This window comes from Guillardia theta (assembly GCF_000315625.1).
Source record: "Guillardia theta CCMP2712 unplaced genomic scaffold GUITHscaffold_290, whole genome shotgun sequence".
Taxonomy (NCBI): Eukaryota; class Cryptophyceae; order Pyrenomonadales; family Geminigeraceae; genus Guillardia; species Guillardia theta.
In genome coordinates, this window is record NW_005434386.1 from 21693 (window position 1) to 34224 (window position 12532).

General features: G+C 57.2%; 4 protein-coding genes across 4 annotated transcripts; all 4 read right to left on the bottom strand.

The window, feature by feature from the left end:
- Positions 1 to 1141: 1141 nt before the first annotated feature.
- Positions 1142 to 2710, bottom strand: GUITHDRAFT_82918 (hypothetical protein; the record flags this gene model as incomplete). Its single annotated transcript, XM_005818566.1, has 13 exons — positions 1142 to 1202; positions 1249 to 1343; positions 1392 to 1431; positions 1471 to 1553; positions 1597 to 1701; positions 1740 to 1807; positions 1849 to 1906; positions 2032 to 2161; positions 2205 to 2278; positions 2324 to 2397; positions 2439 to 2535; positions 2584 to 2630; positions 2671 to 2710. Coding segments are annotated over 13 exons (972 nt in total), but the record flags the coding sequence as incomplete, so codon positions are not given.
- A 2353-nt stretch (positions 2711 to 5063) lies between these two features.
- GUITHDRAFT_82916 (hypothetical protein) lies at positions 5064 to 6743 on the bottom strand (the record flags this gene model as incomplete). Its single annotated transcript, XM_005818567.1, has 2 exons — positions 5064 to 5397; positions 6229 to 6743. Coding segments are annotated over 2 exons (849 nt in total), but the record flags the coding sequence as incomplete, so codon positions are not given.
- A 3814-nt stretch (positions 6744 to 10557) lies between these two features.
- GUITHDRAFT_56967 (hypothetical protein) lies at positions 10558 to 11200 on the bottom strand (the record flags this gene model as incomplete). Its single annotated transcript, XM_005818568.1, has 4 exons — positions 10558 to 10611; positions 10718 to 10829; positions 11053 to 11099; positions 11141 to 11200. Coding segments are annotated over 4 exons (273 nt in total), but the record flags the coding sequence as incomplete, so codon positions are not given.
- Positions 11201 to 11476: 276 nt separating this feature from the next.
- GUITHDRAFT_41170 (hypothetical protein) lies at positions 11477 to 11989 on the bottom strand (the record flags this gene model as incomplete). The annotated part of the gene is made up of 2 exons (XM_005818569.1): positions 11477 to 11620; positions 11846 to 11989. Coding segments are annotated over 2 exons (288 nt in total), but the record flags the coding sequence as incomplete, so codon positions are not given.
- Positions 11990 to 12532: the final 543 nt, after the last annotated feature.

A 12532-nucleotide genomic window follows, 5' to 3' on the forward strand; every position in this document is an offset into this window, starting at 1 on the left:
CCACTCCACCAGCCCCTCTCCTCTCCCTCCCCTCCCCTCCTCCTCCTCCCTCCCTCCCTCCTCTCCCTCTCCCTCTCCCTCTCCCTCTCCTCTCCTCTCCTCTCCTCTCCTCTCCTCTCCTCTCCTCTCCTTCCTTTCTCTCTCTCTCGCCCTCGTCTCCCTCTTTCCTCCCTCTCCCTCCTCTCTTACGGTTCAAGACTGTGTCGTCGTCTGACCCATCATCCGACGAGTCTTCTCGCGCCTCGTTCTCGTCGTCTGAATCATCCTCCGGCAGCGGACAACTCTCCACCTGTCATGTGCGGTGAGCTCCAAAAAGGCGACGGTGATGATTAGTATGTGGAGTTGTTGTTGTTGTTGTTGATGATGATGATGATGATGATGATGATGATGATGATGATGATGATGATGATGATGGAGATGATGATGGAGATGATGATGGAGATGATGATGGAGTTGGTGGAGAAGTTGAGACTACTTGTTTCAGAATCTTCTCTTGAAATTCTTCGAGCTGAAGACTCTCGTTGGAACACCACAATGAAGCCATTGCCTGCCTCGCGTCATCTTCACCGTCTCAGTCTCTCGCCCCTCACTCGGCACAGCGACTCGCCCATGGCCTTGTAGTGTTGGATGCCAAAGTGACTGTCGCGCGGCTCGTGCTCCTGGTCTGCTCCTCTCTCATCCCTTGCGAGCAACCTCACAGCTCACCTGCCCCTCCGAAGGAAGCCTCCATGGTGTAGCTGTGGTCGGTGAACTGACAGCAGATTCAAGCACAGCAAGGGGAGGGAGGGGGAGGGAGGGAGGCGAGGGAGGGAGGCGGAGGGAGGGAGGGAGGGAGGGAGGGAGGGAGGGAGGGAGGAACCTGCCGCCATACAACGACTCTTCCCGATGTCTCTTTTCTTCTCTTCACGTGGAAGCGACAATCCTTGCAGAGAGTAAGAGGAGACGAGGGAAGGGAGAGGCACCTGGAAGTTGAACTGGGGGGAAACATCCTCGAGGACAGCAGGGAACAGCCTTGCCTCCAGTGCTTTCGGCTTCTCTCTCGTCGCGTGGTTCTCCCCGTCTTCCCTGGCAGCCTCGTCGGACTCGAAGAGGAGGAGGAGGAGGAGGAGGAGGAGGAGGAGGAGGAGGAGGAGGAGGAGGCTTACCAGTACTTGGAGTCGCAGCCGTAGATGAAGACATTCTTCTTCACGCTGTGTCCGTGCCTGACATGAGGGGTAAGGGCCCGAGGAGCTGTCAAGTCCGACTGACAAGTCGACGAAGAGCGCGATGCCTCGCTCGTCTCGCATTCTCGCCATCATCTCCTTCATGTGATGGATGGTGGGTTGTAGCGTCGGACAAGGGTTCTGCTTCCCCTCAGTGCTGCTCCTTCTCACCTCCCCTCCTCTCCTCACCTTCCACTTCCTGTTCAAGTCGTTGCCTGCCATGCCCGTCCTGCGGGGAGTGAGGGACGAGGAGAGCCTGGAGGGTCACCGGTAGTTGCCGATGATGACGCCGTCGGGGTTGATCATCGGGACGATCTTGAAGACGAACTGCTGGCGCAGCTTCTTCGCCTCCTAGTCTGACGGTCAGGGGGGAGGGCGAGCGAGTCAGCGGCACCTCATGCGAGCTGAGGAGGAAGTCGATACACCCGTGCATCATCCAAGACGAGTTGGTCTCTCCCGGATGTACCCGCGCTGACAGCACCACGCACTGCTTCTTCTGCTCGTCCTCTCAGCCTCTTCCACTCGCATGCCGCTCACCTGAGCCTCCGCCTCCTCGCCCGTGACCTCCCGCGGGTCCGTGATCGTCAGCACTTCACATCGATTGCCTGCATGGAGTCGGCGAGCAGACCCTCAGCTGAGGCCTGACCTGCGATGCTGCGGCAGAGCAGCTTCCGTCGGAAAATCTTGCGGATGTCGACGTCGGACTGCAAGGGACTCAGGTGGGTCATAGCTGGAAATGAGAAGGAGCGGAGGACGAGGAGAAGGAAGAAGAATGTGGAGCTTCTCGTGGTGCAGGAGGTTGTAGAGGAGGAGGAGGAGACGATGGCACCTCCAGCTTGCGGATGTACTGCTGCAGGTCCGAGTAGGTGTAGGGGAAGCAGTGAGCGAGGTAGCAGATGTCGTTGCCGTGCGGAAACTGCAGGGAGAACTGGAGGGAGTAAAAGTTCCTGACGATGCTCCTGACGAGCTCAGTGAGTTGAGGGACGGAGAGCGTCAGGTCACCTCTTCGAGTACTGATAGTCGTTGCGATGGTACGAGATGTCGAATCCAGCTCTATGCCACCCTCGCCCTCGCGTCTGCTCCGCGTCAGAGGCGTGGCAGCGAGCGCGTGCTTGCGTCACTTTGGCTTCTTTCTCGGAGTGGAGCAGAGGCTTGAGTCCCTTGCTGTACATGCTCGTTCGCTTGTACAAGTTCACTAGCAGGCCTTCAGCTCCTCTCTTCCTCCCCGTCTCGTACCGATGGTGAACTTGTAGGTCACGTCCTTTCTGGTGTTGCCAACTGAGAAGAAGTACCACTGCGTGTGTCCGTTGGTGTTGAAATCGTTCTTCAGCACCTGCCCCTCTCGTCGTCATCTCCTCCCCTTCACCTCCCTCTCCTGCACCAGCTCGTACTCGAACTCCGCCACCTGATACGCCTGGTACAGGTTGCCTGCCAGCAGTCAGCGGGGAACGGGAGGGCGGGCGAGGACCGGACTCGAAGAGCGACTCGAAGATGAGCGTTGTGTCGTTTTCAGTCTGAATGTGGTAGTACCTGACCCCTCAGCTCACTCCCAGCTGACTTCCAGCCCTCTTCCCGCGAGCTCACGTGTCATCGTCGGCCTTTGGGGTCACCAGCCTCCGCGCGTTGAGCGTCACCGAGTCGTATACCAGCTGCCGCACGCGTGATGGAGAGGGAGAGGGAGAGGGAGAGGGAGAGGGAGAGGGAGAGGGAGAGGGAGAGGGAGAGGGAGAGGGAGAGGGAGAGGGAGAGCTAGCGCGTCTCCTCCATCCACCTTGCCGGCGAGCCCCACAGGGTAACCTGTCTCGGAGACGACTCCCTTCTTGCTCACCTGCTGCGGGTCAAGCTCACGACCTGACCTCCTGCCTTCACCACCTTCCCCATGATCATGTCCATTTCCCCAGGCGTGAGTCGCTTGTCTCTGACCTCCACCAAAGCTTCTTCCTCCGACTCTTGACACAGCAGAGGAGGAGCGATGGGTCTGCTCGTGTCATCAGGAGCTACTGGTACATTGCGCAGGTTTCACTTGAGCTTGAGAAGCTGCCCCGTCTTGGGCGAGTCATCTTCGAACAGGTCTCACAAGAACAAGGAGGCATATCCCATGCTCACCAATGAAATCATCCCAACTAGTCCCGTCCCGTTCGTAGAAGAGAGGCTGCGGGGCGCAATGCTCCTCTCCTTCGCCTCCCTCACCCTGACATGCTCTCAGATGTCTCGCCAGTGCAGCCAGAGATTCTTACTGTCCCTGTTCTGAGGTCTGCTCCTCTTCCTCCTCCGCCTCTGATTCTTCTTCATCCTCTCCTCCCGACCATTGCCCATCATCGCCGTCGGCTTCATCAGGAGGAGACAGGTTTGGGTCCTTGCCTGCCTCGGTCTTGAACATGTCGCACTCTACTTGAGCATCTGCATGGCAGTCATCGCGCAAGAGTCGTGACGACGTGACATCGAACAGAGGAAGAGAACAGGAGGGGAAGGGGGGAAGAGAGAAGGAGGGGAAGGTTGCTAGCACTCACATCAGTCTTGCGCTTTCTTGCCCTGGGCTGTCCCGGATGGTCTGATCCTACAGGTTGAGGTGAGTGAACCGCTATCTTCTCTACTCCTGCTTCATCTTCCCGCTTTTTGGCTTCTCCCTCTAAATTTTAACTCCTCGCTTCCCCCTGCATCTCCTTGCTGCTCTTGTTACCTTCTTGCTATTCTCGTCTCTTTCACCTCTCGATGCTTAGTCTGCCTCTCTCCCCGCACACGCACGTCCTCCCGCCCTCTCTAGCTCCCTCCTTGTCCTCCCGCCCTCTCTAGCTCCCTCCTCGTCCTCCCGCCCTCTCTAGCTCCCTCCTTGTCCTCGTCCGAGGGAGGGAGGGAGCATGGAGTACCTGGGTGCACCGACAGTATCAAATTCTTTTTTACTTTTACACTTGTTTTTTAAGCTTGATCAAGGGAGGCGAGGCGGGCTTGTTTCTTCTCGAGCAGACGCTTGACGGGGCTTGACGCCTGGTGATCGATCAAGGCGTTGAGACAGACAAGCTCGCGCTCCACGGCGTTGAAGTCATACGTCAACAGGAAAACTCCTTCAGCCGACCGAGTCCAAGTCTTCACCGAGCCATCACAAGCTGAGAAGGTGAATAAAGATTGTCCTGCTTGCCCCCAGCTCACCTCGTCGATCGAGCCTTCATGGCCTTCCAGCTCTTGACAGCTCTTGTCATGCACTCCCCACACTTTTACCGTCCCGCATGAGCTCGACCAGCCGGCGAGTCTCTTCCCATCTGGTGCCCAGCTCAGCTCTGTGATGCTCTTGGCAAGGTCGTCGAGCTCTTTACAATCTCCTGTCATCACGTCCAGCACTGTCTGGCTCCCTCCAGTCTTGGACCAGCTGGCAAGTTTCGTCCCATCTGGTGCCCAGCTCAGTCTCCGGGTTGTTCCTGGGGAACCCTCGAGCCTCCGAAGACTTGGAGTAGTCACGTCAAGCACTGTCAATATCCCCTCTGCCTCCGACCATCCTGCAAGTTTCTCGCCGTCTGGTGCCCAGCTCAGCTCACTGACCGATCCCTCGTGACCCTGGAGCTCCTGCCGGCTGCCAGTTGTCACGTCCCACACCTTGGCCTTCTTGTCTGACACTGACAGGCCTGCCAGTCTCTTTCCGTCCGATCCCCAGCTTAACTCCTTGATTCCTTGGGCTTCACCCTGCAGCTTCTGGAAGCTCCCTGTTCTCACGTCCCACACCCTCACCTTTCCCCCTGACTCTGACCAGACTGCGAGTCTCGTCCCATCTGGTGCCCAGCTGAGCTCCCAGACTGAAGCTGCAGGACCATTGAGCTGGTGACGTACTCCATTAGTCACGTCAAGCACTGTCAATATCCCCTCTGCCTCCGACCATCCTGCAAGTTTCTCGCCGTCTGGTGCCCAGCTCAGCTCACTGACCGATCCCTCGTGACCCTGGAGCTCCTGCCGGCTGCCAGTTGTCACGTCCCACACCTTGGCCTTCTTGTCTGACACTGACAGGCCTGCCAGTCTCTTGCTGTTCGGAGCCCAGGTCAACGTCCCCACTGTGCCTTGACAACCCTCGAGTTCCTTGACGCTCCCTGTTCTCACGTCCCACACCCTCACCTTCCCGTCTGTCCATGACCAGCCGGCGAGTCTCGTCCCATCTGGTGCCCAGCTGAGCTCTCTGATGCCTTTGGCACGCCCGTCGAGCTCTTGGCAGCTTCCCCGCGTCACGTCCCACACCCTCAATTTCCCGTCAGAGTCTGCCCAGTGACTGGTTGAGCCTCGTCTGCCGTTGGAGGAAAGCAACACAGACAGTCGAAGTTTGCCGTTGGGTTCCCAGAGCAGGCTCGGTCTGTCGGCCAGGTACTGCGGTAGGACTTGCAGCGGACCGTATGATCGGCAGTGATGATATACTGTGATGTCTCCCCGCGACAGGAGCAGCAGCCGATCGTCTTGAGTCAGACAATGGCAGGTTACGTTGGGGGCTTGAGGGTCAGCCGCCTTATGGCAGATCGTTCGGAGACACTCGCCTGTCTCCACGTCCCACAAGCAGACGATCTGACCCACATAGATGGTCACCAGCGTCATGCCATCGCCCCCCCAGCTGAGCTCCTCCACTTCCTCACCTCGGCCGTCTAACTCCAGGCAGCCTCTCGTCGCCATGTCCCACACCCGCACCTTCCCGCTTGCCCTCGTCACGGTAGCAAGCTTCCCGCCATCCGGCCCCCAGCTCAGCTCCCTCAGCTCTTCCCCGGGTACTTGGAGCTCCTGACTGCTTCTTGACTTGGAGTCCCACAACCTTGTTTTCCCTCCTGACCATGTCAGTGCCGCCAGACTCCTGCCACCCGACGGATTCGCTCTCCAACCAAGCAAGACAGTGTTGGCATCATCTAAGTCTACCTGATGGGTCACCTGAGCCGACCCAACGTCGTAAGAGAAGAGGCTGCACCGTCGTGCTAGGAAGATCCAAGTAGCCACGTTTGGGTCGTTTTCCCATCCAAAATGAAGACACAAGCAGCAGCTTTCCCCATCTTTCTCGTAAGCACACTCTCCTGTCTCCATGTCCCACACCTTTACCCTCCCGTCTGACTCGCACCACACCGCAAGTCTCGTCCCACCTGGCCCCCAGCTCAGTTCATGGATCCCTTCCTTTGGACCCTCGAGTTCCTTGCAGCTCCCTGTTCTCACGTCCCACACCCTCACCTTCCCGTCTTTCCATGACCAGCCGGCGAGTCTCGTCCCATCTGGTGCCCAGCTGAGCTCTCTGATGCCTTTGGCACGCCCGTCAAGTGTCTGACAGCCCCCTATCGTCACGTCCCACACCCTCACCTTCCCTCCTGACTCTGACCAACCGGCGAGTATCCTTCCTGCAGGAGCCCAGGTGAGCTTCTCCACCTTCCCTTCGAAGCCGCGCAGCTCCTGACATCCTCCGCGAGTCACGTCCCACACCAGCACCTTCCCAGCTGCCTCCGACCACCCGGCGAGTCTCTTCCCGTCTGCAGCCCAGTTCAGTTCCAGCATCATTCCCCCATACCCATCAAGTTCTTTGTAGTTGCCTTGCATCAAGTTCCACACTAGCACCTTCCCAGCTGCCTCCGACCACCCTGCAAATTTCGTCCCGTCTGGTGCCCAGCTCAGCTTTAGCACCGATCCTGCAGGACCGTCGAGCTCTTGACATGCTCCTGTCGTCAAGTTCCAGACTCTTAGCCGTCCCCCGGACTCTGGCAGGCCGACGAGTCTGCTCCCGTCCGGCCCCCAGCTGAGCTCTTTGACGCCTCTGATACGTCCATCGAGCACGCGAGACTTGCCTGTCTTGATGTCCCACACTTCGACCTTGCCGTCTGACTTTGACAAGCCCGCGAGATGTTCACCCTTGACGTCAGATGAATGCCTCTCGGTTGCACTGACGTTGGTGACGCGCTTGTCTGGCATGCAGACGCTCGTCCTGAGGTCGATCGTTCGCGTGCTGCATTGCTGCCAGAAAGTTGAAAACGCCAGAACATTCCCATCAGGACTCCAGCAGACGCTGCCAACTTCTTCATTGTCCCTGCTGAGCTCCAGACATCTCTCATGGGTTTCGCTTGATTGAACATCACGCACTTGTAACTTCTTATCTTTTGAAACACAAGCGATCTTCTTCCCATCGCCCCTCCACCGCAGCGTTTGAATCTCTTTCACAGACACTTTCTGCTCTGTCAGCTTCTTGCCGGTTTCTACCTCCCATACTTGTATGCTCCCATCCTTTGAACCTGTCGCGAGGGCATGACCGTCTGGCTGGAATGCTGCACAGCCCCAGTCACCATACGTTATCTTGGATGTAGCTGGCTCGCCCAAGTCAGCTCCCTGCAGCTGAGCTCCTTGCAGCATGGCGTCTGACAAGTAAGCGTGACTGGCGTCAACGTGCGAGAGATCTGCCTGACGGAAGTCTGTGCGGTGAAAGATGCCGTTCCTCAAGATCGCTCCAGCTATCCGCACCCCACGCAGGTCCAAACCCGCAAACGACACGCTGGCAGCCACCAGGATCGTCGCAGCGTTTGCCGATGCCGTCAGAGTCGCCTGGAGGCCGTCGCGTCTGGAGGCTCGGATGACGTCAAACAGCTGCTCCTTGTACTTGAGTTTACTCTGCAACACCATCGCGTGCTCCTTGAGGCTCTCAATGTCTTCTCTGAAGTTGCGGACCGAGAGACTTTCCGGCACTCGATTCTTGTTTCCTCCAGCCTTGAGCTCCTGGAATGTTGTTTCTGCAAGGAAGAAGCTTCGGAAGATGTCATGCACGAAGCTAACCTCCAAGGTGTCTCCATGCTTGTCCTGCTTAAGTTTGGCTATGCACCCCCTTAAACGCCAGAACCCCAGCTGGTGCTCAAGCTTCCTGCCTTTCATCGACAAGCTGAAAGGAGGCTGAGACCAAAATCCGTCGTCGATTTTGCTCACAATCAAGCTTGTCTTGTTCTTATACATGTGCATACAGAGCGCCTTGGCAGCTTGTGAGTACCATTGCATGTAGTTCTCGTCGTCTACGCCATCATCTCTCAACGCCTTGTCAAGGAGCTCCCGATGCTGCTTCAGCTTTCGCCACTCTCTCCTGTACCACTCTCTCGCATACTCCTTGTACATGCTGTGCCGCGTCATTCTTGATCCTGGCTTCTTCTCTCTCTTCCGGTAGAGCCCAGGCAGCACGTAGAGCATCACTTTGAGCGAGTACGGGGTGGTGACGATACTCCGGAGCTCAACGATCGACTCCATCGCCTCTTGGTACCGCTCCTTGCTCCAGCCCTCGCGGCCCTCCCTTGCAGCATGGTGCTCCATGTACCCACTCACGTGCTCCGAGTCCGTCAAGCTCAGCGGGCAGACCCAGGCTACCTGCAGGGCGTCGATTCCCTTGAGGCCAGGAGGCCAGAAGAGCTCGTTGGAGGGAGATTCCTTCTTGAGGTAGCCACTCCGACAAGTCACGATAGCCTTGATCCCCTTGCAGCCCGCCAGCTCCTCGTGCAGCTTCTCGATCACGTTCTCCGTCTTCCCCATCTCATCGTAGGAGTCCAACACTAACAGGAACGACTGCCGCTGCAGGAAATCTCGACACCTTTTCTCATCCCCGACGGATCCTCCCAGTACCTTGCTCATGTGCTCCTTCACGCTTCTGCACCTGGGCAGGTGTAGGTAGACGGGATAAGGTCTCCCTGCCTCCCATGCTTCTCCCGCCTTGATCGCCCATCTCTTGGCTAAGGTTGACTTGCCAGCCCCGGGCTTTCCGAGGAGAAGAAGTACTTGCTTGCTTCTGTCGCCCATGAAATGGCGGAGAAGCTCCTCGGACGGCATGCCAGCTGTCGCTCTGATGTCAGGGTCTGTATCAGAGCACTTGGTCTCGATGAAAGTCTCCATCGCGTCGTCGACGCTCTCCTGCTCGTCCCCAAGCATGAGGCGGAGACGACTAGGCAGGTTGTGGTAGACCCACTCCACGTGCTTGTCCTCTGACACTCTGCCCGAAGGGTTGACCTTTTCAGCAAACCCGTAGCGATGGCTGTAGCACCAGGCGTTGATGACCATGTTGGCCTTGGGAGGGAGGTAGGGAGCGCTTTGAGAGGTCACCATGTGGATCGAGACCTTGGCCTCGTCCTCCATCACATTGATGTTGGCGAAGTCCTCCAGGAAGAACTGGATCGAGTCTCCTCCTGCGGTCTTGAGCTCTCCGTCCTCACTGCCATGCGTCCCCGTGTTCACGTGGATCGACTGACCGAGCTTCGCCATCGCCAACAGGATTTCTTTCACGTCCGTTGCGTCAACCTGCTCGTCGCACTCCCACAGGTGCTGGCCAGAGGGCAGACTGGAGACAAAAAACTTCTGTTTCTGCGATGACTCGAGGACGAGACGATCTTGAGAGTGTACAAGTCCAAGCTCTCTTCGATCATCTTTCAGGTTAAAATTCCGCCCGGGCACCAAGTCATCGCTGGAAACCAGACCTCGTTTCCTCTCACCGCCCTGACCGCCCTGACCTCTCTGCCCTGCTGGCTGCTCCTTGTAGTTCTCAGCTTGTCTGTTCTCGTCTCTCCTCGGCTCCTTCTGGTCTCTGCTGGGCGGCAGGCGGGAGCCCTCGAGCTCCCTCTTCATGCAAACCTTGCTGGGAAACACACAAATATTCAATGTTCAATTTTGAGACTTGAAAAGACCAAATTGAAAATCTGAGTACCAAAAAGATTACTTTTTAAAGTTTTTACCTAATTGAACATTGCTAGTTATACAAGCTCGCCTCAGAATTTTTCAATAGGTTTGTCGTGCTTGCAGCCGCTTGTGTAGCTGGGATAGACTGAAGTTTTTGCTGCCTTTTTCTTTTCCTAGTTTACTTTTGAGGCGGATTTGTTGGTATTCCATTTTCTTCTTCGTTGAGTCTGTTTCCACTTGAGTAAAACATTATCGCTGACTTACTAGAAGGTTTACTAGTCTCAGTAGAACTCACTGAACTCCATCTTGCTCGACTTGCTGCGAGCGAACCTGCGAGCCCGTCAACCAGCATGCCAGACTAGCCGCCCAGTAGCGCACCAGGTGAAGATGTTGGCGAGAGTGGGAACGAAGATGATGAGGAGAGCTGTGGTGTAGTTGGGATCGAAGGGAAAGTCGACAAGGAGCTCCCCCCTAGAACGCCACGTGAACGTCAGGTCACCAGGAGGGCAGGAGCTTTGCATCACCACTTGACAGCAGCGGAGGAGGCAAGCACAAGGAAGAAGAGCTTGGTGAGGTACTCGCCCTCCGAGTCCTCCAGCGCTGTTCCATCCTTCCTCTCTGCCAGTGTGTCAACCCGATCGTCTTCTCCTCTCCTTGCCCCACCTCCTGCTACCCCTTCTGCCCCGACCTCCTTCACTTGCCCCGACTTGCTGTACTCGTAGATGCGATACGCCGCGTACCAGCACGTGAAGTCCCCGACGACCGTCAGAGCGCTCTGATCTCAGTCACTTCCTCCTCCTCCTCCTCCTCCTCCTCCTCCTCCTCCTCCTTCTCCTCGTCCTCGTCCTCGTCCTCGTCCTCGTCCTCCTCGTCCCCCTCACCTGCAGCGCTACGAGTCCGCTCACAGCGGGCGAGTTATAGAAGAGGTGGTAGGTGCAAGCACAGAGGCCACTTGAGTGGAAGGGAAGCATACCCCACGTGAGCCCCTTCCACCTGCTCCTGAAGTCACTCCTCCTCGTCCTCGTCCTCGTCCTCGTCCTCCTCGTCCTCCTCTATCTCCTGCTGCTGCTCCTGCTGCTCGTGCTCGTGCTCGTGCTCGTGCTCGTGCTCGTGCTCGTGTTCCTCCTGCTCTTTCTCCTGCTCCTCCTTGCTACTGTCTCTTGCTGCTGCTGCTACTGCTGCTGCTGCTGCTCCTCCTCCTCCTTTTCCTCCTCACCTCGGGTTCCCCGTCACTTCTGCATATCTCCACACCAGCCCCATCGCCTGCTTGCCGTCACTTCGCTTCGCACGTCTCGCCGCCTCACCGCCAGCCACTCGATGAGGGAGGAGACGTGGACCATCCAGGTAGGGAGGGAGAGCGCGTTCGACGGCTCTCCATGCACGGTCAGGGCAGGTAGCGACATGGTAGCGACCGCCGCAAGAGCCACCCAAGATGCAGAAAACAACTTCTGAAAGAAGATGAAGGTGAGAACACGAGATGATGATGATTGAGATTGATGACGACGACGACGGTGGTGGTGGTGGTGGTGGTGGTGATGATGATGATGATGGAGATGATAATGAAGATGGCGATGGACGAGGAGCGCGAGGACGGAATTTACCTGCCCAGCAGCAGAGCGCTTTTCCTCATCTCTAGTCGGGATCGCTCGGCGGAAACCAAGAACAATCAGGAGGTTGGTGATAGTCAGGAAGGACTCTGCCCCTCCATGCAGCCAGTCGACGTCAGCAAGCTGTGCCGAGTACATGGTCTTGGCGGCGATGGCTGCTGGAATCGAGACTCCAACCTGCCCCAGATTATCACTGACATCGCTCACCACCATGAACTCTCAGAGTGCTTCTTCCACACATCCTCTCTCTCTCTCTCTCTCTCACCCATCCTCTCCTCTCCTCTCCTCTCCTCTCCTCTCCTCTCCTCTCCTCTCCTCTCCTCTCCTCTCCTCTCCTCTCCTCTCCTCTCCTCTCCTCTCCCCTCCCCTCCCCTCCTCTCCTCCATATCATCTTCTACTTACAAACGCGAGGAGAAACTTGAACCCGAACAACCCCATCTCCGGCGTTTTGTTCTCAGGCCTTCCAAGATGGTACAGAAAGCCAAGGTACGGAAAGAGCGAGAATGCGAAGAGACCTCCCGCGATGTCGTCGAGCGTGAGGGGAGGAAGTGAACCCAATGCGCTTAGCTGCATCTTGCAAGACGCTCGACCTCTCCGATGCTGCCGCGAGTCGGAGCTGGGTAGGAGAGAAAGAGAGGGAGCACTACGAGAAGTGAGGAAGGAAGAGAAGGAGGCAGAGAGAGGAGCATGTGCGCGGGGAGAGAAGGCAGGAGAAGGAGGAGCAACAGCAACGAGAGAGGGAGGAGGAGGAGGAGGGAGGAGCGCGACGGCCGCAGAACATGCGAGAAGCAGCAAGGAGGGCAGGCGCAGCATTGTTGCTTGTGTGGGGGATCCCCAATTGAGTAAACATATTACTTAACCAACAAGGAAGGTGAAAGAATGCAACAAGCGACGTGATGGAAGAGTGTGGAAAAGAGGAGAGAGGAAAGAGGAGAGAGGAGAGGAGAGGAGAGGAGAGGAGAGAGGAGAGAGGAGAGGAGAGGAGAGGAGAGGAGGGGAGGGGAGAGAGGAGGGGGGAGGGTAGGAGGGGAGAGAGGAGAGAGGAGAGAGGAGAGGAGGGAGAGAGGAGAGAGGAGGAGAGGAGAGAGA